The sequence below is a fragment of the Trachemys scripta genome, chromosome 14 (genome assembly GCF_013100865.1).
Source record: "Trachemys scripta elegans isolate TJP31775 chromosome 14, CAS_Tse_1.0, whole genome shotgun sequence".
NCBI lineage: Eukaryota > Metazoa > Chordata > Testudines > Emydidae > Trachemys > Trachemys scripta.
This window is the reverse complement of record NC_048311.1, coordinates 27517330-27543816: the sequence shown is the minus strand read 5'-3', so window position 1 is coordinate 27543816 and position 26487 is coordinate 27517330. Positions and strand designations below refer to the sequence as shown.

Here is a 26487-nt window from a genome sequence, read left to right as displayed (position 1 = left end):
AAATGACATATATAAGTGGGAAACTTTAGATTTTTCCCCACCACAGCGTATTCATGTAAAACAGAAGAATCGTGAATTTATAAGCTAAACTTAATTTTTAACTAACAGAATATGGTTTGGTTCTTCAAGGAGAACACAGGATTACTGAAGTCACTCAGCTATCTTAAAATAATGAAACTGCAGATAACATTCTCCTTTGTCTAGGACAGTTTTCATAATTTTACTGTTGAAGAACTACTCCAACTTCAGATGTTGAATGACAACAGACAAGAACCAACTCACACACAAGAATAAGAGAATATCAAAATATAACAACTCTACAGATAGGAACAGAGAGAGCATACAAATTAAACAAGTGATGGAAGGATTCTATTATTATAACTAAGAGCAATCAGAAGCATCCATAGTATCTGCATGTCCTTTTCAAAGGTGAGCTATAATAGCAAACACCTTTCCCCTCCAAAAACACAGAAAATATACATGAACCTGTGGGGGAACCAGTAGGATAGGTGATCGGGAAACATAACTTGCAGTACATGAAAGGCCTTTACCATATTAAAAACTAAGTCCTAGGTTATTATAACATTAGGGTTAAGCATTTGAAAAGATTCACATCGTACACACACAATTAATTCTCCAAGCATCACTTGAAAGCGTGACCCACATTGATAAATGGAAGGAAATTAATGTTTCCAATACTAAGAACATTTTCACTGCATGAAAAACTAATCTTCTCTTGATTACTTGTAACTTCTTCCATGAAAGAGAGAGCTCCCCAAGAAAAGTGACAGACGCTGCTCAACTTAAATGTCTCTTCTTAATACTATTTAAAAAGGAGGATGCTTGTCTTTCATGATGTCATAGCTCCAATATCCTTCAAAGTTATTATTGACCTTCCCAAATCACTGCCTAGATCTATCTGTCATATAAGGATTTGTACTGGTAGTGTAGGCACTGAGCAACAAAAGGTGAAGGCCTCTTTCAGGGTTGTTTGCTCGATGTTACTTCTTCCGTCAGACCTCTACATACTATAACCCAACACTCCACTGCTCGAGGAAATATAAATGCAAAGCACCCACATGGAACAAGATATATTCCTAACCACTATTCCATCACTTGCTTTCAGTTGCAATCCTTACCCCTCCCATATGTTGTCTACCTAGATTATTAGCTCCTAAAGGAAAGATTTTGTACTTATGTTTGGTTGTAAAGAACCTAGCACGCCTTTGGGCATTAGATAAATATTAATAATAATCTGACTGATTGGAGATTTTCTTTGCTATCTCTCTGCATATAGAGCTGTGACATCTCAAAAAGAGGTGCTGTAATGAACTCAGCAGGCATCACACTATGCAGCTTCATCTTTCCATTTTGTACCAGAGTGCCGTTTATATTGCCCCTGCCCTTGATCTATTTTTAGTAGTCAGCACTGAGAAATCCTGGTAGTTTAAGCTGACAGGGACACTGACTCGTCTGAAGATTAATACTTTTGCCTTTGCAAATAAATTATGGCTTGGCTCTCTTGGTCTTAAACAGTTCTACACTGCAAGGACACCAGGTCTCTGCAAGTTTACTGACTTTGGAAACCTGTCAGCTCTGGTTAGCTGCCCTCTTACATAGAGATCACATAATAGTTCCTGAAAAGACCACAGCCTTGCTCTTAAACACAGAATCTCATGCATTCTGAAACATACCCTATGTGGAATTCTAGTGTACTGTAGACACCTCAACTTCCTGCTTTGGGCTAAAAGTATTCAGGTAATCTGGAAAGAACAGTTCATAAACTATGGCATTTGCTATTTACATTTTCTCTTTGCTGATCTGGTAAATGTAAATCTGTTCTATGTAAACAATGGATAGGAATAGCAAAAAGCAACAACTCTAGCCAACGCACATACAGTATGTATTAGTGTTTAGTAATGACATCTATTATTATTACTGCTAATAAAAAGGCCTTAAAAGTCTTGTATCACGAAAAAACAAGGAAATATGAATTTCCTGGATCACTTAAAGATGTAGGAATAGATCTGGAGATGCTAGAAATAGGAAAGAGTGTCTGCAATACATCTCTGAAGGGTAGTAAGAAATTAATAACAATAGCCTGCAGAATTATGACCTCTGCCAAAAATTAAATCAATGTTCCTTCAAATCTTTGTGAGCTGAACGTTTCCTGGGATTCCCTGATGACTGCAATAGACAGACTAGAGAAACAATCTTCTTGAAGAGAGAAAATACTCTTCATGGACAAGTATTCTGGTAATCTCCCAGACAGTCATACTCTATTTCAGTCAGAATCAGTCAACATATTTCTGCCCCTCCTAAGCAGTTTTGACAATTTTGGTCTGGATCTCATCAGTTTCCTAAGATTTACAATTAACAGGAGTACAACTGGTTGTATTTTCCTACCACCTTTAGGAGGAGATTATGCTTAATGGTTCTGAGTCCTGACCTCCTGTTCGGATAAATGAATTTGCACAAATTTCCAAACCAAGAATCAGTGCTCAGCTCTTGGCATCTCAATATTTTAAGTCTTCTTGACAAATTAAGTTCTCATTCATTGCCAAGCAAAATATTTCTAATGATCTTTGGACTATTCCGAACTGTTTCTGAGCGGGGGGGGGGGGGGGGGGGGGTGGGAGGAGAAGCGGCCTTGAATCTCCTTTGCCTCAAAGGACAATTCTATGTCACCTAACAAAATTTAAATTCTTCATAGAGCATGTTTTGAAGCTGAACCTAATCAGCATCTGGAGAACGTCCGTGCAAAAAAAAGCATTAACAGGACCACAAGCATTTCAGAACAGCTTAAGCAAAACACAAACACTAACTAGAAACTGTGACAAATGACTCAAAACTGTGAGGAAAGAAAGGCTTTCGTGTGCTAATCTGGAAATTCTTTTGCAAAAGGGAAAGTTAGTCAGAAAAGAAGCAGCAACAAATTGGTTTTATTTATTCAAAAACAATGAGAAAGGATACTAGCAAAGCAGAACTGAATATCAGCCATTATTCACGTCTGTCTGACTCTAGCACTCAGTTGCTTTAAAATGTCCCAAGCAAAGGAGTTGTAACCACCTCTCTTGGGAAACTCTGCCAAAATCTATTTTTCTCAGACACAACCTCAATTTTCCTTCCCTTGGTTTCATCTCATTAATCCTGGTTATTCTCATTGCAACATAGTAAAAATGCTTCTTAGGCCCGTTAGTCTTCTCATCTCTCCAATCTTCGTAGAGACACAGATGACTACCAAGCCTCACCCTACCTTCTTTGCTTGTTGCCAAGCAACACACATTTAGCTCTTTTAATCTTTCCCCATAAGTCAATCACTCCTGCTCCTTGATCATCTTTCCCCTTCTTCTTTGAATGCCTACCAATTTGTAGACATCTTTCTGATAATGAGGTGCTTAGAACAGAAAGTCCTGATTTCCTGTAACTGACAGGAACAGACCAATACAGTAAACAGAACACAATGGCCATGGCAACATTTAGTTCAAATTTAACTTGCACTGGGCTGAAAACATGATTATTTTTGTGTGTTCAAGTAGAGACAATATTGCTTTCCTACAATTTCTAGCATTTCTATATCAGGACTTAGGACCAGACGGTCTCCTGTAAATTGGCAAGGCAACATTAACTCCAATGACACTATAGCAATTTATACCTGCTGAACATCTGGCCTAAAATCTACATTTATAGACATAGAGTCCTGTGGCACCTTACAGACTAACAGAAGTATTGGAGCATAAGCTTTCGTGGGTGAATACCCACTTCGTCAGACGCATGTGGTGGAAATTTCCAGAGGCAGGTATAAATATGCAGGCAAGAAATTTCCACCACGTGCGTCTGACGAAGTGGGTATTCACCCACAAAAGCTCATGCTCCAATACTTCTGTTAGTCTGTAAGATGCCACAGGACTCTTTGTCACTTTTTACAGATCCAGACTAACACAGCTACCCATCTGATAATTTATAGACATGTTAGACATTATATATTATATCCTGAAGGACATTCATTATCTAACAAATGTTCTGCACAGAGATGAGAAAAGGAAAAAAAATAGCATGACAAATTATCTTGTATTTATAGTAAACTGATTATCATACAACGGGAGAACACAAAACATCAAATGCTGATCATACTGACTGATGAGTAGTGCAGGACGTGTTTCTGATTCTCAAAATTACCACAAAGAGAAACATTCTTTTGGACATTTCTATCAAGTCTGTTCAGTAGAAAAAGAAAAATAGCAGAACATTACCTTCTGTTGAAGCAGCATCAATCATTACTCGTTGCATGAGTACTGGTTCCAACCCAAAATCAAACACTACGGTTTGGCGAAATGTTCCAAAGATTTCCGTGTTAAAGGCTATACTGACTTTGTAAATGTAATGATCTATTCCATTTTGGGCCATCTTTCCTCCTATCCATTCCTGACAGTTTTCTGGGACTTCTTGTGATACCTGGGTAGTGCTGTCTCCAGCAGATATTGCAACGATATTGAAATGAGGACGATGGGCATCATAAAGCAATGCCACTCGATACAGCATTCTTGCAGGCTACAGAGAAATGCAAATATTGAAGTGACAATAAAATGCTAAAAACTATTTTATGAAGTGCTTCATTTGAGGCCAGATTAGGGGAGGCTAAAAGAAGCCTCAGCTTCATTCAGCAGGCACAGCTGAGTCTCTGCACGCTCCAGAACATAGTGTCCCCATAACTCCCAGCATCCACACCAGCAATCGCCACCCCAGTGGAGAGAAATAGAGTGGAGGTTGGACCATACCCCACTACTTCACTTTAAAAGAACCATTTTGGAGTTGAAACACTTAACTGCAAAAGTCTGTAGTTTTACTGCAGCAAAGAAATAAGATCCAAGTGCTGCAGAATGCTAGCGTTAATATTTATCCATTTTCAAAAGAGAAGGAATCCTACCTTACAAGTGAGAACAAATGTCCACGTTTGTTGAGACTTTTTGGTGGTGACAGTAACCGATAGTTCAGGATTATGCTCTACTCTCACTCCTTCTACACATTCACTAAGCTAGATTTAAAGAGAAAGAAACCTAGCGTTAAACTTCTACAGACGTTGCCAATAAAGAAGACATTCAGGCCAAGTTAATATCTTAAAACAGAAAGGGTAAAATGATTGTTTCCTAAGTTGAGGGTTGGTTTCAGCAAAAAGATTGTGCAGGATTCTAATATCAGCACAGGACAAGCACTAATTCAGATATGCGCTAAATCAGAGAGGCAGATAACAATTAAGATTTTAACTCAACAACATCACATTATGTATGCAAAAAAAAACAAAACAAAACAACCATCATCCAGGGAGAACAAACACTACCTGATTTTCATAGGCATGGATCTCAAAAATCAGTTTAGCTCAGTTAGGTCTAAGATTTCAGTTGGAAATAAGGGTCTTATACAATAAGGCACCAAGACTGCATTCCCAACAGACCCAATATTCTCAGTGACTTCAGTGAGAGTACTAGAGTACCATGAGAGCAGAATCAGGCTTACTGCTCATTAAACCATTTGGCAAATTGCCCACTTTTCCCAGATTTTATCAACAGTAGATAGAGTGAAAAGAAACTCCTTCGCATCAGTCATGAGAAGAGCTGGTTGAGTGCTGCAAAACTAGTGCCACAAACATTCTTTGGAATTGCAAAGAGCTGTTGGGTTTGATCAGATCCATAACCCTTACTCTTCAGTATTCATAAACGTTTGTATGACCAAATGAAGTTCGGGGAATGGCTTTTCTTCATGCAAACTGCAAGCAAAGAAGGGGAGTCACGCACAAAAAGGAGTATTCGCCACTGAAAATTAATGCTTCAGTTTAAAAAGTACCACCATCTGATCAGGGAGCAGGAACACCACCGCATGACAATTCACGATCAATCCACAAGCTGTAGTTCACAAACTCCTTACTGAATTCCTGAGGAGAACAACTGCATTTGTAGAAACTACTCTCAGTCTATGAAAGCTTTGTAAGTAGGAAAAGTTTCTTGGTAATGAATAATTCGACCAGTTCTAGTGATAAGGGCTAAAAACAGGCTCATCTGATAGTTTTAAATATGAACACAGAGAAGGAGTTTGTTTTCCTTACCACTTTCTCAGGAGATAACGAATTCATCCATTTCTCAATCAAGGTTTCCATATAACTACCCGAACATTGTTTGTTTTCCTTCTGTTGTTTTAATCTTATCAAGCGGGAAGCGTATCGTTTTTGCCATTCTGTTAGCTCTTCCTGGGAATGTGCTGAAGTACACTGTGCACCGTACCTGCAGATCCCTTGCTCTAAAAATCTACATAAAACATGAAAGACAATTATGCCTCAAACTTTTCAAAGTTCCAATTTAAAAACAAAACAAACAATAATTGAGATTTCACTTCAAAGAGTTTTCTTCTGGCTTTTGATTCTCTCACATAAAACATAAAATTGCAGGATCAGTCACTAGAAACTGGTTTAGCTACATATACATGTATATACAGGATTGTTCAGCAGCAGCCTCTCTTGCAGTAATGCCCATAATGGTATATGCAGAATTTTTCTAATTTAACCATAAAGGGCCATAAATCACTTTACTAAGAAACTTTTACGTTCAAATAAATACGTGCTGAACACCTAACAATGTCAATGACACACTTATCATGATAAGTGCTCTTTCAGCAGAAGTTTTCTGAAGCAACAGTGACATCATGTGGTTCTTTTAGTTAACTTCAGGTACATATTGTGTAAATAAATGTTCTATAGATAGATTTAGAAAATCTCCCAAAGGACATACTGAACACCAGCCTCTTTGAAACAAGAGAGTCAGACCAAGTATGTGTACAATACTTTATTATATTTGTGGATTTTTTTTAAATAATGTAAAGTAATGTTCCCATGTGATATCATTTTGCTTATGCTTTAAAATTAAGAAATCCCTTTAGTGTCATCTTATCGCCCACACACAATTTAAGAATTGCAGTTTTCTCAGAAAATGCTATGCAGCTGTTATTCTACACTTTGCATTCAAATAGCTATATTATTTGGAAAATATTTTTGTAGCTAGAACTTTAACATGTCAGCTGCTGCAGCTGCAGTTCTATCATTCTTTAAAGCTGTAAATACTTAAAAAATTAGACTAGATGGAGGGAGAATTGGAGGACCGAATTTAATTTTTAAGGTTTGACAGTATTATGAAATCATCTGGTATACAGCATAAGATTGATTAATTATAACACCACATGTACCAAACAGCTGACGACAGCCAAGGATCCAAGCCATGATCTTGTAAATGTAGAAAATGTGTAATAATAACATTATGTTCGTATATAAGTTTACACTACAGGATGAATTTAGACATCTTCCCACATTGATGTGTTACTGAAAAAGAGGATGGATCAACTAGCTCAAACCACAGAAATGTAAGTTACAAGTTAGATACTCAAATCATTGATAGATACAGCACATGATGATTAATGTTATGACCATTTCGTAGTAAATATATTATGTAACAATGCAAATTAGATGGTAAATCTTGAGCTATGTGGTTGAAAAATCACAGAAAAATCTTGAAGCAAAGTGTCTGATATACAAGCCACATTTACTTACAGTTGATTATTTGAATTAGCATACTCTTTCCCTTTAAGAAAAGTTTAGAAAGTTTAAAATGATGTCACTGTGTTGTGAAGGCTCGAAGTGTAAATTGTGTATAAAAGAAAGTAAACGTTTTAGATATCATGTTAACAGAAGTGTTCTCCTATTATTTACTTAAAATATTTTCACTGAAAACATTTCTTTGTTTGGATTTAAACACTCCCTGCAATGTTTCTAACCTCAGTGTACCAGTGCATGAGAATTCTAGAGTGAAACTGATTAGGATTAAAAAGTGAAACTGACTAGTCTATTTTCACAGACTAAACTAAATGAAGGGCAAACACAAAACAAATTTATAAAAATGTGAGTAAAAGAAATTGTTTAAATTTAAAACAATCTATACTATTACTAGCAATACATGTAAGAGATTGTGTTTTGAATGGATAATTTTATCAACATCCCTTAAGAAGAAATTTCAAATTCATTCCTGACCTAATAAAAAAAAAATAAACCATAATATACACTGCTGGATATTTGGAAATTTTACTATTATTTAGAAAATGTTTTCCCTTTGTATTAGAAGTGTTATCATTTTCGAGAAAATATTTCTAGAAACAAGTACTTGGGTTCTTCCTCATCAACACTTAATAGGACGATACAGCACTTTAAATCATTCACTATTAACTAGTATTGCACACGCTTTCATTTCTCAGTACTTCTAGCAACAATTACATTTACTTTACACATTCAGTTCCTTATTGAGTACATCTTGCAATTCCTTCATTTCATTATCTAGTAGATGCCACATCTCTATTGCCAGGTGCCACCCTCAAGACAACTGTGATTTCAAAAATTAATATTCAGTGTTCTTACTGTCTTTTTATAAATAAATCTAACTCCCACAGCCAGAATTATAATAATCACATGGATTCACTAATCAAGACCTTCTTCTCAACCCAAAGTTAATAGCTCCTGTAATACAGAAGTAATCAGTGGACATTAGATTATATCTTTAATGGAACAAAATTCAGAACTGGGATTAAAAATCTGGCTCAAAATGCCACTCTTTATAAAGGTACAATATTGAGAGTTAAAAACAGCAGGCCTGATTTTTCTAAAATGCTGCTGCTTCTTTCATATGGCAAAAAAAGACAATTAGCAACATTCAAATAACCAAGCCCAGGAGCAAGATGACAAACTTCACACAATGCTCCTCTTCTGTGAATGTCATCAAAAGGCTACCAAAATCAAGTCGTCAATCTCCTGGCATGATTACCAGCATGAAATTATAAAAGGCTGAGCACCGAAAACATCAATGGGAGTTGCAGGTGCTCAGCACCTCTGAAAAATCAGGTCCAAACAACCTAGATTTTCACACGCTCAATCATACCAGCTGAAAAGCAGGTCAGATTGCTACACACCCTGGGAAATTAATTTCTGCATACATGACACATGCAAGACGGAATCAAGTCACAGTGCAGGACTTCCCAGGTTAATATATCTTTTGGCGCTTTTACTAATGATAAAAACTACATACTCCATACACAGGCAGCATGGTCTAATGGACTGAGAAAGAGAGATTGAAGTTAAGAATGCCAGTCTTAGCACAGGTTGTGTGATCTTGAGCAAGGCATTTCACCTGTGTGTGTGAGCTTCTCCCTCTGCAAAATGGGCTTAATCATACTTAAGGTTTGGTGTTACTGACTTCATTTTACAGAGAGAGAAACTGATGTGCTGAGAAGTGAAGTGACTTAACCAGAGTCACACTGTGAATGGGTTCCCTGATCTAACAGGTAGGTTATATTCCTTGACCTCATAGTTTCTCCACTCATGAATTAAACAGTTATGGGCAAATAAAAGAAATGAAATTATCCCTTAAACAGAGGTTTATCACCGATAAAACTATATCACTTTACCTCTTACACAATGTGTACTCCTCACTACTTGTGACACCCCTGGGTGGGGGGCGGAATTGCCAACCATCCTGAGAGCCTGTAGAGTAATGGAGGATTCTGGTTATTTTTCCAGTTGCCAGTATTAGAATTATTGGTAGTAACTACACAGGGTTATATGTTTCTGAACACCATCTCACAGGATATAAACACACAAGCAGGTCTGCTGTTTCCCCATAGCAATCTACTGCGCAATTGATTTCAATACCTGAGAAATTTATGTGGGACAAAAGTTGGAATCATATAAAGCAAGTTACACAAATTAATCTGTAGTATTCCCATAACAAATTGACCAATAAATGTGGCCTGGAGTCTCCAAACAAAACTGGAGAGGGGGCATGTCTCTCCCATTTCATTGACTTAAGCTAACTATTCATGCAGTGTTCCCCTTTATTGCTAGTGCCTTCCCTCCAACTAAACATCAGGGACAAATGATTGGGCCGTGCCTGTACAAGACAACGGTGTTTCTTCAGACAGCTACAGTGGTTCCATCGTCAATGCTTCACCATGCAACTCAAAGCATCTTTTAAGTATGTTCTACTTACCATCTTCCAAATCTTCCCCATGGTATCCTGAGGGTACTTTGCTAGCTGATGCCTGCAATTAAAAACAAAAAAAAGATATGTTAGTTCACATATCAAGATTTTGACTGTAAGTTCCATTTTGCTACTGTAGTCATAAGAGATTGTATTTTAATGGTCAGTACGAAAAAAAATCTCAACTAGTTCAAACAACATTCTGGTCACAAACCTGGGTCTCATGTTAACATGCCAGTAATCACAGTAACTGAACGGGGGAAACCTAATGTGAACGTTAAATCTACTGTACCACAGTGTACTTCTCTGATGAAAGAAAAAAATTTAATTGTACTATCTAAAAACTTTGACCCCAGTTCACCACAACATCAAACTGTGGTCAATAGGAGCCAGTCACAGCTCGCTGATCCTCATCAATCCAACCCCTGTGGAAGTAAGAACAGTAGCGGGGGCCTATTCTAACGTCTGCCACTGGTATAAGGCCCATAATGGCTCTTATGCCAGGGGAGGATTAGGTATGGTAGAGCTCTACTACTCTATGTCCCCTCCCGGCCACAACCACCCCTCAAACATCTGATATCCCTTTTTTCTACCTTTTACTGGGGTAGGAGAGGCAGCTGGTGCAGAAAGTTGCAGAGGCACATCTCTGCCAGCGGAGAGCTCTCGCTGGCTATTTTAAGATCAGTCTGAATCACTCCCATGGCACAAAATGGCCTTAGTGGAACGGAGTGTGTGTCCTTTTTTTAAAAGCTATTGTTTAAAAAAGAGGGACTATTATTTTTGTGAGTGAATCATACTGCTGTTAGAGACATAAGAATTTAACATATGACATTGGCAAATGAAGTAGTGGGCTGGTCATTGAGCAGCTTGTTCCAAAGCTGAACATAGATGCAACAGAAAGAGTCGAAGTGCAATCATTTTAATTTGCATCTGGAATAAGAGTACAGTCTTACAATGTACTGACACCTCAATTCATTTTATATTTAGACGAAAAGAAAAGCAATGATTTGAAGAATATGAACAAAGTTCATATACGAAAACAGTAATTCAATCAATATATAGAATGTTTAGACTAACCCTTCCCTCCTACAGATGTTGATGGAGCATCTAGAATTTGCTAGTCACTTTAAGTCTTACGTCATGTTTAGGACACAGCTAAGCGCTCTAGTGGATAATCTCCCCTGGAAAGAGGAATCACTTTCTGAGTCATAAGAAATAAATAGAGTGTATGTGGATGTTCTCATTTTTCCCTGCTCAATACTGCAAGCCACAGACAACCACTTTTCAGCATTTTTCTTATTCTTTCGTCAAAAACAAAGATCCAAGACTGGTGTAAGGCTGCTTTAAAGATGGTAAAGACTGGTAGGGCAGTGGAGGCTATGGTGCCCAATAGACCTTGTTCAAGGAGCACGGAACAAAACACCCTGCAATTGATCAGTTGTCACCTTCTTCCCAATAACATACTTAATCTTACCTCTGTTTCAGCAAGAAGCATTTTTAGTCTTGTCAAATCTTTAGTTACCATCCCGTTCTAGGGAAAGAGAAAAACGTTAGTGCATTCGGTACGTAAATCCTCTGCTATGGTAAACACAGGCAGCAAGGAACATTTTTTTCTACCCAATATTTGGGAAAGGGGATGGGCAAGAGGGGAAGACAAATGAGCTGTTGAGTTTTATTACATAATGGTAAATGACATACTGTGCAACACTGAGCAAACATTATTATGCAACAAGGAAACTTGCCGTTGATAAAAGCTAATCTCACGCGACAGGTGTCAGGCAAAATGGGATACATGTGCAGGACAACTTGGTAAATAAACTCTAGGAAATCTGGCAGTCACCCACATGAAGCATTAATAGCCTCAACATTCACAAGACAGTATAATTCAGAACAAATACCCTAGAGGCACTGTGGCCCACCGGAAAGGGATTCAAGAGACCTGGATTCTATTCACAGCATGACCACTGGCCTGGTGGGTGGCCTTGGGCAAGTCATTTCACTTCTCTGTGCCTCAGCTTCCCCATCTGTAAAATGGGGATGATGATACTGACCCTCCTTTATAAAGAGCTTTGAGATCTATTGATGACAAGTTCTATAGAAGAGCTAGGTATTATTACTGTTATTAGAATATTTACTCCAACTCAGAAGGAGTCAATATCAGAAATTCACACTACTGTATCCATGATCTAGTCACTTCTTCTCAAGAAGCTATTTTGCAAATTGATTACATTTACAGTCTAACTCTTTCCATTCTGGAGTATGTTCCCTTTAACTCATCTGTAACAGTTTTCACTACAATGTAAGGGTTAGCCTTCTAACTGAAAAATAACTTCACATTCAAGGGAATCCCAAGTAAAATCCTTTAAAATTAATTTATCTAAAGTAAAGCAATCTCATACACATTGAGGGCATGATCCTGAACTCAGGAGTTCTGATTCAGGTCTGTGGTTTCATTTAACTGACCACTTACTGCATTTATTAAGTGCCACTGAGTTTGTTAGATAGCAGATTGTTATAATCCTCCTTTACATTCCACCTGTACTGGAGAGCAGCAAAATGAAACTCAAATATCTTTACTGCCAGTCTGCAAATTTGATAATCCTCATACACAGAGCTTTTATTTGAAATGCTATTCCATTTCTTTCCAAAAGCAGAATTCACAAATCCAACTCGTAGGGCTCAAATATAGAGCATAAAGAATTTAAGTTACTGAGAATCATTCCCTTATACTACTGTGGGGGAAGCTGGATGCATTCCAGCTTCTTCAAGTAAAAGCACTCCAAACTTTATTCATTGAATTACTCCACACAGACACTGAGAGAAGTCAGTAAACCATTTGCTGGCTTTAATACTCCTACTGAAAACAACCACGAATTATGATCTTTGATCTGTCATGAGATCGTAAGTTTCAGCTTGGGCGTAGGGGCTTCACTTAGAAAGACCAAGCTATGTGTCAACCCACTGTAGCATAACTGCCTGAAATGCATTGCCTAGGTAATGGAGTATTTGGCTATTTACATTATTTTTTCTGAAGGCAAACTCCTACTAAAAGGCATGAAAATGTATGTCAATCCTTTTCATTCTTTTGTTTATCTTCATAACCATATCAGATAAAAGTAAATTATTACTCAGAGAGTGCGTTATTTTAAAGAGAGAATATATCTCAGCAAATTTGTTTGCCATCAGGAGTGTATTACACCAACATAATGTATTCCTCTGCCGTTACAATATTTATATCCAAATTTAGATTTCTTCACAACTAGCCAATCATCTACATGCAGTAGGATACCCAAGATGCATATTTGTTCCTTGCACAGCACCCCAATCTTAGATGTTATAAGGAGGTATAACAGGAAGAGGCATGTTTACAGTCAGTGTCGCACTGCATGTCAACCAATCCCAAGACTTGTTAAAGATGCCAGGATTCATCAATGGAAGCCCTCCAATCAAGGGACAGTAGTCCCAATGGTTGATCGCTACAGCCATCAACCGCAATAGGGAAAACAAGAGCCCCTTCCCTGATGAAAGTGAAAGGAGATTTGTACCACCACCATTTCTACCAAACATTTTAATCTTCAAGTAGGCTTTAGATTTTATACTCTTCAGAGCAAAGACCCAACAATTATTTGGCACAGCTCAGATATTGTATAGCAACAAGTGGGCTTATGGTATTTTATATATATTAGTATTAATGCTGCATGTTTAAGCTCTTAAATCATTCAACAATTATAGGAACACCCTTAAAATGATAAACGTATTAAAAACTTGCTTTCACAGAACGCTTTTTTGCTTTTTCTTCCCAAGGCCTGAGTTCAGGGTTTCTCCTCAAGGAGCTTTTGAAGTCATTAACACCTCTGAGAGCAGAGCAGAGCCTTCCTTACACTACCTTTGATGTTAGTGTTACCATCAGCTCGTACAGGTGAAACCTGGAGCACAGATACTGAAACTGTGTGAAACTGAAACTGTGAGAAACTGAACACAGATAGTAAATCCTGTGACGGCTGATGTACATCCTTAACTTTCCACGTGACTGGAGTCAGGGAGACTACTCATGTGCATGAGGTAAAGCACCTCTGTAAGTGCTCTGCTGGATGAGGGCCTAAAAGAGGAAACTTGAACTCAGGTCGCAGCAGGCGAGTCAAACTATTTGATTTTAGAATGAAGTATTTGGATTATTTTCTATGTCCAACAGCTGTGAAGTTTACTTAAAAACAATTTGAGTCATCTTTAAAAAATCTAATCACATCCAGGTGCTTTCTGCTATAAAAGCTGAACTTAGTCAACTGAAGCACACACAAAAAGGTCTCAGGTGGATGGTTAAAATACAGGCAAAAAGGATGGAAACGTATGCTCTGCTCTATTAAATGGCACATGTACAAAAATTACAGTACATTCCATGGGGATTAGAGGCAGACAACTAATTTGAACATTCTACAGATTTGTAACAAAAGTAGAAAAAAATCCGCAAAAAAGCGCACTGGCTCAGAAACATTGGTAAAGCAACAACCTGGGCTCTTGCTTACATATGAGCACCTGAATGTTTTAATATACATTTATCCTTGGATTTTCCATATGAACTATTTTATTGTTATCTATTGGTCAAAGAGACAATCTGAGGTTTGCTACTAAATGACTAAAAAAAATCCAAAAGGAAATTAGTTTTCAAGTGTTGTAAATTAAATCACATCCACTTACCAATGATTCACCCATCAGTGATTTGGAAAGAACATTAGATACAACTTGCAGCTTCCCTTTAAGATGCATGCAGCAAAGCACTGCACGGAAAGAGCCATCTCCCTTGGCCAGTCCCTCTCCCAGCACTGCAACACAAAGCACCAACTTTTAGCCCCACCACAAGACAGTACAAACTTAACTACACCCAACTCAGTTTTCCCTTCACCTTTAAAACTAAAATGTCATCTGAGAACTAGGTTTGCACCTTCCCTTCCTGAATCGGCAAGGCTTGGACTGGCTTTGCCCTCATGCCTACTGTCATTTAGCAGTGACATCTCCCACGAACTAAGAAATTATGTAGATGAGCTCAAAGGAGATGCAAGCCCATCATCCTTTAGCCAAAAGGGTGGTGACAGCATCCTTGAAGTTAGGGGACAGTTACTTCAGCTCTTTGACAAGGATACAAAGGATCTCCCTCATCCCTCCAAGAATCAAAACTGCAACAAACCACATTTTGGTGATAAAAACATGTTCATGAGGATCCATTCATGCTAGCAAAAAGCATACTTTGTAGTTTGCAAATTTACCAAACCTCTTCATTGGTCAGTTGCTCCAAAGAAATTAATATTCTTACTACTTTAAAACAAAATAGTCCAGGTGACTTGGTATTCACTCGTGCTGCAATAGGAATGATTGTTTTGTTCCTGATATTTAAAAGCTTCATGTAACAGTAAACTTTGTACCAGTAAACTATGGGATCAGATAGCTAGCCAAACAGATACTTTCCTTGACATTTGCAATAGCAAAAGGATTTATTTCATGATACAGAAATGCTCCAGTCCAGTAGTAATAACACTTAATTATATGTGTTACTTGGCCAGAAAGAAAATTTCCTTTTTAAGAGACTGAAACGTTAAGTAAAATTATGCATGCAAATTGTAATAATGTAGGAAGCCTGTTTGTTAGAGTTACAGTCAAAAATATACATTGTTATTATTGCAGACAATGTCATCACTTGTGTTTCTACTGCCAATCACCAGTTATGCAGTTCTTAGATGTGTGTAGCTCCCATTAATGCTAATGGGAAGTTTACAGCACAAGGACTGCAGGATTAGATTCTCAAAAAACAAATCAATTCTCCCACTTAATAGGTGTACATGTCGTTATGGGAAATTATGTGAACACATCAACGAAAGAATAGTCCCAAAAGAACATCTATATAAAAAAATGACAGGACATGTTTTCCACTATATAACGGCAACCAAACCCTGATTTTAAGATGCCTAAAACATGACTCTCTGAATTCAAATCACACTGCGGCTGCTGACAACAATTTCAGAATAGAGACTTACTTCCCAAATCAGAAGGAAAAACAAAGCTCCAGAAACTCAGTTTTAAGATGTATGACAGTTGTTAATTAGGATAACATACCTCGAACTTTAATCAATTAAGATATTTTATATATTTAATTGGAGTTATTTAGCTAAAGCATTCTGTTGCAGTAGGCCAGCACATTGTAACTTTTCATTTTTAGCAAAATTCTTTGACTCTTTATGGAATAATTTAAGAGATTCACTCTTACAGTAAGCCCTTGTGCTTCTATCAGTAAATACAACTGTTTGTAGAGAATACATACTTCTAGCATGCATGCCTTTCATTCCTTTTAAATCAAAATGAAGTCATTGGTGTCTGCAATATGTCAAGTCTTGTAAAAAGTCATAACTGCAGATTGAATAAAGCTTTTTCGGTCAAAAAGGTTTGTGCATGTTTCAATGGATACCGTTATAGCCGACAGGCCTAAAACTTGATACACGCATGGCATTTTTATTTTAAAATGTCCTTTCAATAGTAATAAAAAACTTAGACCCACCGAGACAACCTCTGCAGCTGTCTTGAAATGCTAGCTGCAGGGAGAAGATCAATTAAAAGTACAGAATAGGGCAAGACTATCAAATCTGTTTATATAGAGATTATAAAAATCGTTTTGGTATTCAAATTGTTCTAAAATTACATATTTTAGACCTGGAGAAAAAAAAGATTTGTACGTATAATATGCTAGACCAGACTTCCGTCTAGAACAGCCCTGTAAGTGAGTCTGATTTTAAAGGCTTATCATGGTCAGAACACTGTTTAATTTTTTCTCCCTACCACGCATTTCAAAAGAGATCTGTTTAAATTAAAAATACATGTTAATCTGCTCTACAGTTGGCATATTTTTTCAGCAATTACCATATTATAGGTGCCCAATAAGGAAAAATATTCTTAACTGTATAGCTCCTTTGAAATATTCAGGTATCTGCTATACATGCTGAGAAGAAACAAAGATAGTCTCCCCGTGTAAGTCACAAAGCTGTCTCAAGGATAAATCCCACCCTTACTGCAATCAATGGCAAATCTTCCATTTGACTTCAATAGGACCCAGATTTGGTCCTCAGAATATTAGTCAATGAAAATACAATTAATTTAACGGCATTCTCTCTTCTCCCTCCTCTCGCCATTATTCATCCTTCCATACATCTCTTCCTGGCTCTTTATTCACTGTCAGGAAGGACGACTGTGCAGGCCAGTTCAGAATAATGCATCTCTGGCTCTAGCAGCAGATACAATAGGTGGATTTTAAATATAGCACTGTTTTAAGGACAGAATTGCATATGATGAATACATAGAAAATATTCAGAAATGATAAACTCTCAATCATCCCATCAAGTGAATATATCTATAGTACAAGTAATCACACAATCCCCATTTAACAATTGCTTTCAAACTGAATCAGGGCGTGGTGGGGGGGGGCGGGAGAATCTTTGTATTACAATTTAACTAATCTTGAAGAGTCAGAGCACCAAAAGGTGGGACCTACCCACAGTATAATTTATTTCCCAAATCTAGGCTAATAAAGCCTGATTCCATACCCAATGAAATCAATGAAAAGAATCTGATTGTCTTGGGTGTTGGATCAGGTCTATAATAAAAGAACAGAACTTTAGCACAGATTCCTCTGTAAGACTCCAATTCAATAACGGACTAGAATGCGTATTTAACTTTAAGCATGGGCTTTACTACACATGTGCTTAAGGGCTTTGCTGAATAGGGATGAATTTAAGCATGTTCTTAAAGTCAAGCACATGTTTTGCTGAATCATGGCCTAAATGCAGATAAAACATTTATTCTTGCCTCTGGGAAGGCAGGCAAAATTGCCAGCTTCTTCTTGGTCATCAGAGAGATTCGCGGTCCACTGGTCAGCTGCCACTCTCCACAGCAGAGGTGGCTGTATTTCAGTGGGGTTGTACTGACATTATAAACCAGAGCAATAATTTGGGTAGGATAATTTTATGACATTAAAAAGGCAAATATTTTGATATTCGTTTTAGAATGTTCTGTAATCCAGAGAACTGATTACATGTTGTTAGAAATCACAATAGATAAATAAATCAGCATACCATGCCTACAGTCTTCATCTGCTTGTCCATAGTTTTTCTGAGGGGGGGGAAAAAAAAAGGTTTAAAAACAATATTATTCCAATCAGGATAAACGACTTCCTGCTCCAATCAACAGCTCCCTTTGAAACGTCAAATAACCCATTTTCTCTTACACATTTTTTCAAGATAGATAATGTGATATAGTTGAAGGTACATTAGTTCAACTTGAACTTCAGACATGGGTCTAATACATTCACCTTTAGAATGTTGTCTTTTTCCAGGATTCTAACCAAATGGGTGTTTTAAGAGAAGAGGCGTCTTTGTGTTTGTGTGAAGCCACAGCTTCCGGAGGGAAATATAAAACTATCATTTCCCACATTTGCTTAAAATTCAGACTGTTGCCTGTACATTGTACAGTTTACTTAATCTTGCACTATTATGGTGCTGTCAGAACCTGCGGGTATATATTTTACTTGAAAAATCACAGTTTGTACATGTTCAGTAGAGACTTGCTAGAGCTTTGCAGCTAAATTCCCTGAAGATCCCATTCAGATAGGCAACCTTAATACTGGCACTTCCTAATTTTTGAGTGCTTGACTTTGCAACCTTATTAATAGTCTTTTAACATAGTTTTTATGTTAATTTAATATATATAATGTAATACATTATTAGTGAATATTTCTGTTTCTGGAATAAGCTTCACCAAAGTTAAAATACGTTTTTTAGTCAATCATTTATTCAGATTCAAACTACATTTGGGTCCCAATCCTGCAAGCTACTACACACAGGTAAACAGACCCCTGCAAAACTGAATCCTTACATCTGCTTTTGCAAGGAGGGGTTTTATGTCCAAGCAACATGACAATGATAATAAGGTTCTGATTTCTAATTAAACATTGAAAGATAAAAGGCACTTGATTCTTCTTCCCAGGTCACCTGATACTATTAAAGAGTCGCACTCACAAGTTGTAAAAAAGAAGCAATTCTATAGAGAAGACTCTCAATTTTTATGCGGTCGATTTCAGCCTGGCATGCCTCCGGGAAGTGAGCTGGGGGGTACTGGCTGAGGGAAAGGAGTGCCTCCGTGCAGTGCTTCACAGCCACTTCATAATCCTGCTGTTTAAGTGATTCACATGCTTGTTCACATGACTTCTCTGGTCTTCTGTCTGCCATGACTCAGGGACAGAAATCCTAAAGAGGGGGCAAGGGGATGATAAATGTTGGTTAGCTTTATACTGGTGATCAGATCTTGGCAAGCCTCCTTCTGTTCTCACTTTCAAGGGACCATAATCTCACCCCATCTACCCAGCTCCACTCATTTTTCCTATCTCACCCCCTCCTACTCCCTAAACTCTTCCTAATCCTTTCTTCATAGTTCATCACCTCTGCTCTTGCTCTTAGTTTTAGCCAGGATTCATCAGGGTACATAAGCACATGCTGAACTTTAAGCCAGTGAGTAATCCCATTGGTTTCAAGTTAGGCATGTGCATAAGTACCTTACTGAATGATTACCCACCCAATGCTCTGTGCCTTCATTAATGACACCCCCTTCCTTTGAGAATAACCTACTTCCTAGTCACCAAGTGTCTTTTCTCTCAACCTTCAATCCTCTCCTCCAAGCCACCCATCTCTCCAGGAGCACTTTTGCTCTTAAAGTATGTGGCCTCAGGCGGGTGGGTGAAAGTAAGTAAAAATTTTAAGTGGTTTTGCTGTTCATTTCCAGTCTCTCTCATGTTTTATTCATAGTGATGTCAGACAGAGCCCAGAGGTCCCAAGTAGGTTGGGTAGTATTATGCTTGCTGCCATCTTGATTTTTTGGGACTTTGAGTTTTTTAAGATGTAGTCTTTTAGAAAAGAAAGCGTAATGGGGGGCGGGGGGTAAGGGCTAGCTGGATGCCACGGAAACTCACTTTCAAAGATTTAAGGATGTTTTTTGTTTGAAATAAAGTTTACATCCAAGGTGGTAAGGATTATCTGCCAAAAATATACATGGTCAGCAAAGCACAAAACTTTTCAATAACTCCCCTCTACAATCTCATCCCTCCAATAACTATATTTAAATATATTTTACAGGTTCAGGACAGCTATTTGAGTTTAAAATGGACTTGACAAGAATTTGTTTTGATAGTTGAAGCAGGGAATGATGCAATTTCTCATTTTCTTTTAAGGAAGCAGCTCACCTTTGGCAAATTTCCCTAAAATAAATGATCTCATATTGTTATGAGACTATGTATAGCTCTTATAGATATAAAATCAGCTTTTGTGATATTTTAAAATAATTTCCATCTCTAGGACATTTAAAAAATTCACTATTAGAAATCCCCATTATGTTTGATCTTTCTAGATCTTTATCAATCTAAGGTGCCTGAATTTCAACAAGTCTAAAGCTCAAATAGATAAGAGCGTGCCTTTCCCATTTAATCCACTGTGCCTTTTCACCCATTACCACATGCTCTTTCACAGCCAGTGCTTAAGCAGTACAATGTAAACAAGAAATGTTCAATATGTTTTACAGCACATGGTGTAATTCTCTATTTGTCTTGTATCACTCTTAATTTAATTTTCAGAATCACAAGGCAAATGAATGTACAAACAATGTTTAAAGATTTGTCAGAACAATTCTGACTGAACCCATCTTGTTTTGATATGTTAGAGATGGGTGTGCGTGTGACACATGTCACAAAGCTGGAGAAAGGTAATTTTGTTTATTCTGCCTTTATCCCGATGAAAGACTATAACGTTACCTTCTGACTTAACAGTGATCTTCCAAATTCTACTTTCTCTCTCACTGACCTAGAGCTTTAACTTTTGCTGATGGAGTAAAATATCATTCATGTTTTCATTATCATTGTCATGGTAAGGACAAGGAATAGATTTTGTGCACTTAAGAACATGAGTAACCTTACTCATCTGAGTAATTCCACTGATGTCAAAATTACCCAAATGTTTGCAGGACTGAGTCTTCAACAAGTGTAACGAGGAGTCCGGTGGCACCCTAAAGACTACGGCTACCCCTCTGATATTCAACAAGTATACATTTTTATTACTATTTTGGAAGACTGAGTTGCAATTTTAGAAAAGTCAGTAACTATGATTAAAAAATCATTTGAACCTTATTTAAAACTTAAAAGTAATTGAGGCACATATGCAAGTATCCAAGTTTGACTATCCTGACACACTATTTCTGCCGTTTAAGTGGCCACTTACATCACATACTACTGTTTCCAGTCCCTGACTGAATGACTTCCAATCTCAAAGAGCTTTCAAGATGGCTACATGAATACTTCCAGCATGGGAATTCATAGCCACATGAGTATTCAGAAAGGATGAAATCCCAGCCCCATGAAATCAATAGGAGTTTTACCATTTACTTCACTGGGGCCAGGATTTCAACCCAAATGTTTTCTTTCCGCAAATATTCTCACAAGCCAAATTTTACAAATGTTCACAAAATCAAAGCAGATTCACAGATTTTGTTCAGATGAAAGTTTGCAAGTGCTTTTGTACAGTCCATGCCCAGTTCTCATGTGTCCATAATGTAAAAGGAATGAAAATGGGTTCCTCACTCAATTGGTTGATTCCACCAGTAATCACTGGCTTGCAATATCTATATATATAGTTCCCAGTATTTAGCTCCAAGTTGTGGAACCAATTAGCAGATGGAATAGAAAGTTAGATCTACCATAGCCTGCAATGTTCAGTTCACTCGTGTTTTTGCCCATAGTAAATTTCACATCCCTGGGACTTGCTCCAGTATTAGGAAGGAGTAATTGCTTGGAGGAACCAGGAATGAAGGAATGGGATTGGCAGCTGGTTCTCTGAAAGACTCAAAAATTTAAATTACATTATCCCACTACAATGCTGCAAAAAGAGGATTTCATTTCCTCCTTGGCACTTTTGATTTCCTAATTCCTGCCCCACCACCATCATATGAACAAAACTCCCTGGACCATTGTCTCATTAAAGCTCTTTACCATTTGATGTGTTTACCTCAGCAGCCTAGGAGAGCTGTATATGCTCCAGACCTTACTTAAACTGCCCTAGGGTAGGAGACAGTAATATACTTATAACTGATAGGCATATAGTTTCTTCAGAAGGTAGGTTGTCTAACCCTTCTCTCCCCAACCTATTACAACACAGAACAGTTATTCCAGCTTTGAGATAAATTTACTCCCAGGGACCACTATGGTCACTGAGCAGCCATGCATCAAGGTTAAAAATATCTTGGATATTACGCTCACCGCCTACCAACTGGATCTGCCACTTTTCACAAGTTGGCACCTTGTAAAAGAAAAAAATATTTTATTTATGAATTGTCTTCTACTGGTTGGCTGAATTCTTGTTGAATCAGCTGGCCTGAAAGTTTCACACACTGAGCAGTGGCCTTTTATGCTGAAGAGGCCACACAATTTCTTTTGGTTAATGCTTATCCTTAGAGAGCATTTGAGGGGCCATAACTGAGCTTTACTTAATCTAGAGTTTTGGTTGGACTGTATATCTATTGGACTAAACTGTGTCACAGGCTCTGCATTCAATGCAGAATGTTGAATATGGACACAGAAGATCTACAGAACACAGAAATAGGTACGGAGCTTCAGAAGGCCAATTTATTAATTGAATTGAATCCTAAAAAAGCAAGCGGATACATGGGCAAGGTATGGAAACTGACAAATTTAATCAGGAAAGAAAGATTAATTTCATTTTGTCATTCATAATTCACATACTCATATTGACAAATTCCGCTCATTCAATTCCATCCACATACAGTACAGGGCATGTAGACAGCTACGGTCATACATCTTTCAGAACTTGTCTATTGTGGTTCCAGAGCTCCTCACGTACAAATAGTCAAGAATAATAAATATTTGTATGGGCATGGGGAGGAGGCAGTTGTTAATGGAAATTGATTTTCAATTCCTCAAAGATTTTTTTCATAAAATTCAACAGTATAATTTCTAATTTATCCCATGAGTAAGCATTATGTAGTGGTAACAGCACAGGATAGGAGTCTGAGGATGTGAAGTCTATTCCCAGCTGTGCCAAAAATTCTCCCTTTGTGAACTTGGGCAAATTACCTATAAGCCTCAGTTTCCTCCATCTCCAAAAGAGGGATTAAAATACTAACTCCCTATAAGGGGTGGCATGAGGATTATTCAGTGTTTGAGAAGTGCACATTTATATAATTATTTTAATTTAGCAATTATAATAAAGCATCAATGTTTTAATTATGTTTTATACAGTTTTAGGATGTGGTTTGACACTACAATCCATGTGATAACAATGCAAGACTAAATACCACACAGGCAAGAGTTTATGTAGTTCTTCCCAAGGATGATCCAAGAAACTGAAGAGATCTTTTAGCTCCTCATCCAGTACCTTCTGGAGAAGGCACTTTAGCATGGGCAAATTGACCTAATAATCCATTCTTCCAAGTTTTGGGAGGGGCATTAGTATGCCTCCAACCCCCACCCCTAATAAAGAATTTCCAGCCTCAGTGTTTTTAAAGCAGTAGGAAAAGAGGAATGATGAGATGGAAAGGAAGAGCTATAAACAACAAAATCATCTAGCTCATTTATTCTAATGTAAACGCCATCCTTTCTTGGCACACAAGAAGCTTTTGAAGAATTACACATGGCTGGATAGTTGGTCCAACTACAAACCAAAACTAAGTGGAGGAGGAGAGACAGCAGAACTGAACTACAAGTTGAGTATTTTGGAAGAAGTTCAGCCCGTGATTGTGCACCACTACACATCACAGCTTAATGGTGTATTTTATGGAGCCAAAGCCTATGATAAAGCAGACAAGCTGACAGCTAACCAGCTAAGGCAAACAGATCTAGGTACTTTCTCAATCCACTGCAGAGAATCCAGACAGACAGATCACTTTCTACCTAGTCAACCAACTGATGATGTGGCCCAATCCTTCTAACTGCAATGGCACAAGGATTAGGACCATGTATGCCCATTTGTACATTTACAAAGTAGGTATTTCAGTAAATATTTGCATATTTTAACAAGCATTAACCTCTCAAGTTGAAGATTAATGATAGAGCAGTGATGTCCAACCTTTGGCCCTGCAGAGCAATGTGTTAAAAAGAAAACGTGTAGTTGATTACAAATTGAAAATGAGCTCCCTGAACCACACCCTGAAATTTTTAAACTGAGGAGTTTTGAATCAGACCCATAGTTAGGCAGGAAACAGGGGGCACAGCCTCCCCCCAACTGCCCCCCCATTTCTCCTGCACCCCCCAAACAGCTCTGCTCTGAGCCACAAGCATTGTGAGCGGCTCTTGTCCCTTCCCTTTAGAGCTACTCAGCAGTGCACCCCTGCTGGCAGCCTGCTGCATTGCAGGAGAAGGCAGCTCTGTCTGCTCAATTGTCTGCATCTCTGCCAAGCTGTCAGAGCCACAGGGAGAGCAGGATAGAACTTGAGTGCTTCTGCCTGAGTTTGGGGAAATAGTCAATTGTGCCTCCTTGCCCTTTATGAAATAATTGGTTTGGCCCTCAGGCTGAGAAGGCTGGACCCCACTGTGGCAGAGCTATCTATGGAGCACAGAGTTTAAAGACATTTTCTTACCAAATATAGGTAAAGCATCCAGTAAAGATGGCTTCCTGGCAATTATTTTAAAGAGACAACAAAAGCCCAATGGAGGTTTCTTTTATTATGATTATTACTAGATTTAACTTAGAGTACCTAATTATTAGAGCTAAGTGAGTGGCTGATTTAGCATGAAAGCTGTTCTTGTCTACCTCTTAAATAGGGTACGAATCACAGATCTACAATGAATTAAATTATTTAAACATAGATTTTTGTGTTTAAGAGTGAGAAAATAAGCTGGCAGCAGAAAGGAAATTCAAGTTTAAAGACCAGAACACAACCACTTGAGAGGAGTTGGAACCCAAATATCCCAGTCTAAAACATTAATAAAAAAGAAGTTACTAAATGGATTTTATTAAATGTCTAAACATTGGGAGAAATAGTATTAATGAATAAGGACCAAATCCTGCAATCTTTACTCAGACAAAACTTTCATTTCATGTCAATTACTGACTAGTTTTGTCAGGATAAGGACTGCAGGATTTGGCCATAAAATTTCCATCAGCAGCAATCAATAACTTTATCGATCCTGATGCTCATCATACAAACTATGTAATTATATAAAACGCAATACAACCACACAGTCTTTACAAATCAGAGGTTTCAAAACTGTGAGTAGTGATTCTAATTAAAAGACATTTGCTACTAAGACAAATTAGAGAGAAAGCATATGAAATAGTAAACATACAATCACTTTGCCATGTGCCTAGCACTACACATGGTGAATCTCAAGAATTCCAAGTAAGTCAGTGAGCTTATACAATTTATCATCACTGGTGCAAATGGAATGTGAACTTCTAAGAGCAGAAGATCTTAACAATCTGCTAAGGGGCTTGTGGTAAATTTTTCATTGGGAGAAGGATGGAAGTTGGATAGCAGATAAGGACAAGGCCCCTGTGACTTGAACATTTTCTAGATTTTTTTTTTTTTTTTCAAATTACCAGTGAATGTGGTGTTTGTTTTTTTCATTTACACATGCACCTAGAGCCCTGGGTGGGTGTATTTTATAATTTTATAAACTGGAATAAAACAGACTAGTACACTACATGGTAAAAATAAATGTTACATACAAACAACCTGTTAACTATCATCTCACTGTGTCTGTGATTGCATCAACATTTTACAGACAAAAAACAATGACTCATCAGTGTTTAACTGTCACCACTTAGCAAAAGATCCAGCATAAGTCAGACAATGTTATTTTAATAAAATAAGCAATAATATGTGTACCAACAACTATATCATCTTACAAAGTAACTAAAAATATATATATTACAAAACCATAATAGACTCTTAAGTTTCTACTGACCCAATTTTAAGGCTCACCCACAACTCTGGATGAGGCTATATGACTGTAACTCCAAGTTGCCACTCGAGTCCTTTAGATTAGTCAAAATTATTATGGTTACTTATTTATTTTTCTTATCTATAATGATAATAGAAACTTACTTACCTTTTCCTATATTTCTAAGAAAATAAATCAAACCACAAAAGAGTGTTGTTCCAGCTAAGAACCACAAAATAAAGTTGCACCTCATGAGAAAAGAAAACAAAGCTCTTGGCAGGCAAAGAATTCTACTTTCCTGTTGCACTCCCATCTCAGCCTGATAGCTGTACTGTACCATGAACAATTGTACATCCACAAACCAATACTTAATAACAGGAGAGTAGATAATGACATCAATGCAAAAGAATTATGAACTATATTGCAAAAAGAATGCTACCTCCCAGATGC

The 26487-nt window shown here is 37.6% G+C and overlaps 1 protein-coding gene across 3 annotated transcripts in view; it reads right to left on the bottom strand.

Annotated features, from left to right (window-relative positions):
- Positions 1-26487, bottom strand: part of HELZ (helicase with zinc finger) — a 139442-nt gene that overhangs the window by 98681 nt on the left and 14274 nt on the right. For 2 of the 3 annotated variants that reach the window (XM_034789686.1, XM_034789687.1), the window contains exons 2-10: positions 19118-19345; positions 18176-18212; positions 14760-14884; positions 11539-11595; positions 10074-10125; positions 9493-9568; positions 6101-6299; positions 4928-5035; positions 4254-4551 (exon numbers count right to left, since the gene is read on the bottom strand). In XM_034789686.1, the coding sequence (XP_034645577.1) occupies positions 4254-4551; positions 4928-5035; positions 6101-6299; positions 9493-9568; positions 10074-10125; positions 11539-11595; positions 14760-14884; positions 18176-18212; positions 19118-19327 (1162 nt within the window). In that variant the 5' untranslated portion in view covers positions 19328-19345. The remainder of the gene's footprint in view (positions 1-4253; positions 4552-4927; positions 5036-6100; positions 6300-9492; positions 9569-10073; positions 10126-11538; positions 11596-14759; positions 14885-18175; positions 18213-19117; positions 19346-26487) is intronic. The other variant, XM_034789688.1, reaches the window with a different exon arrangement.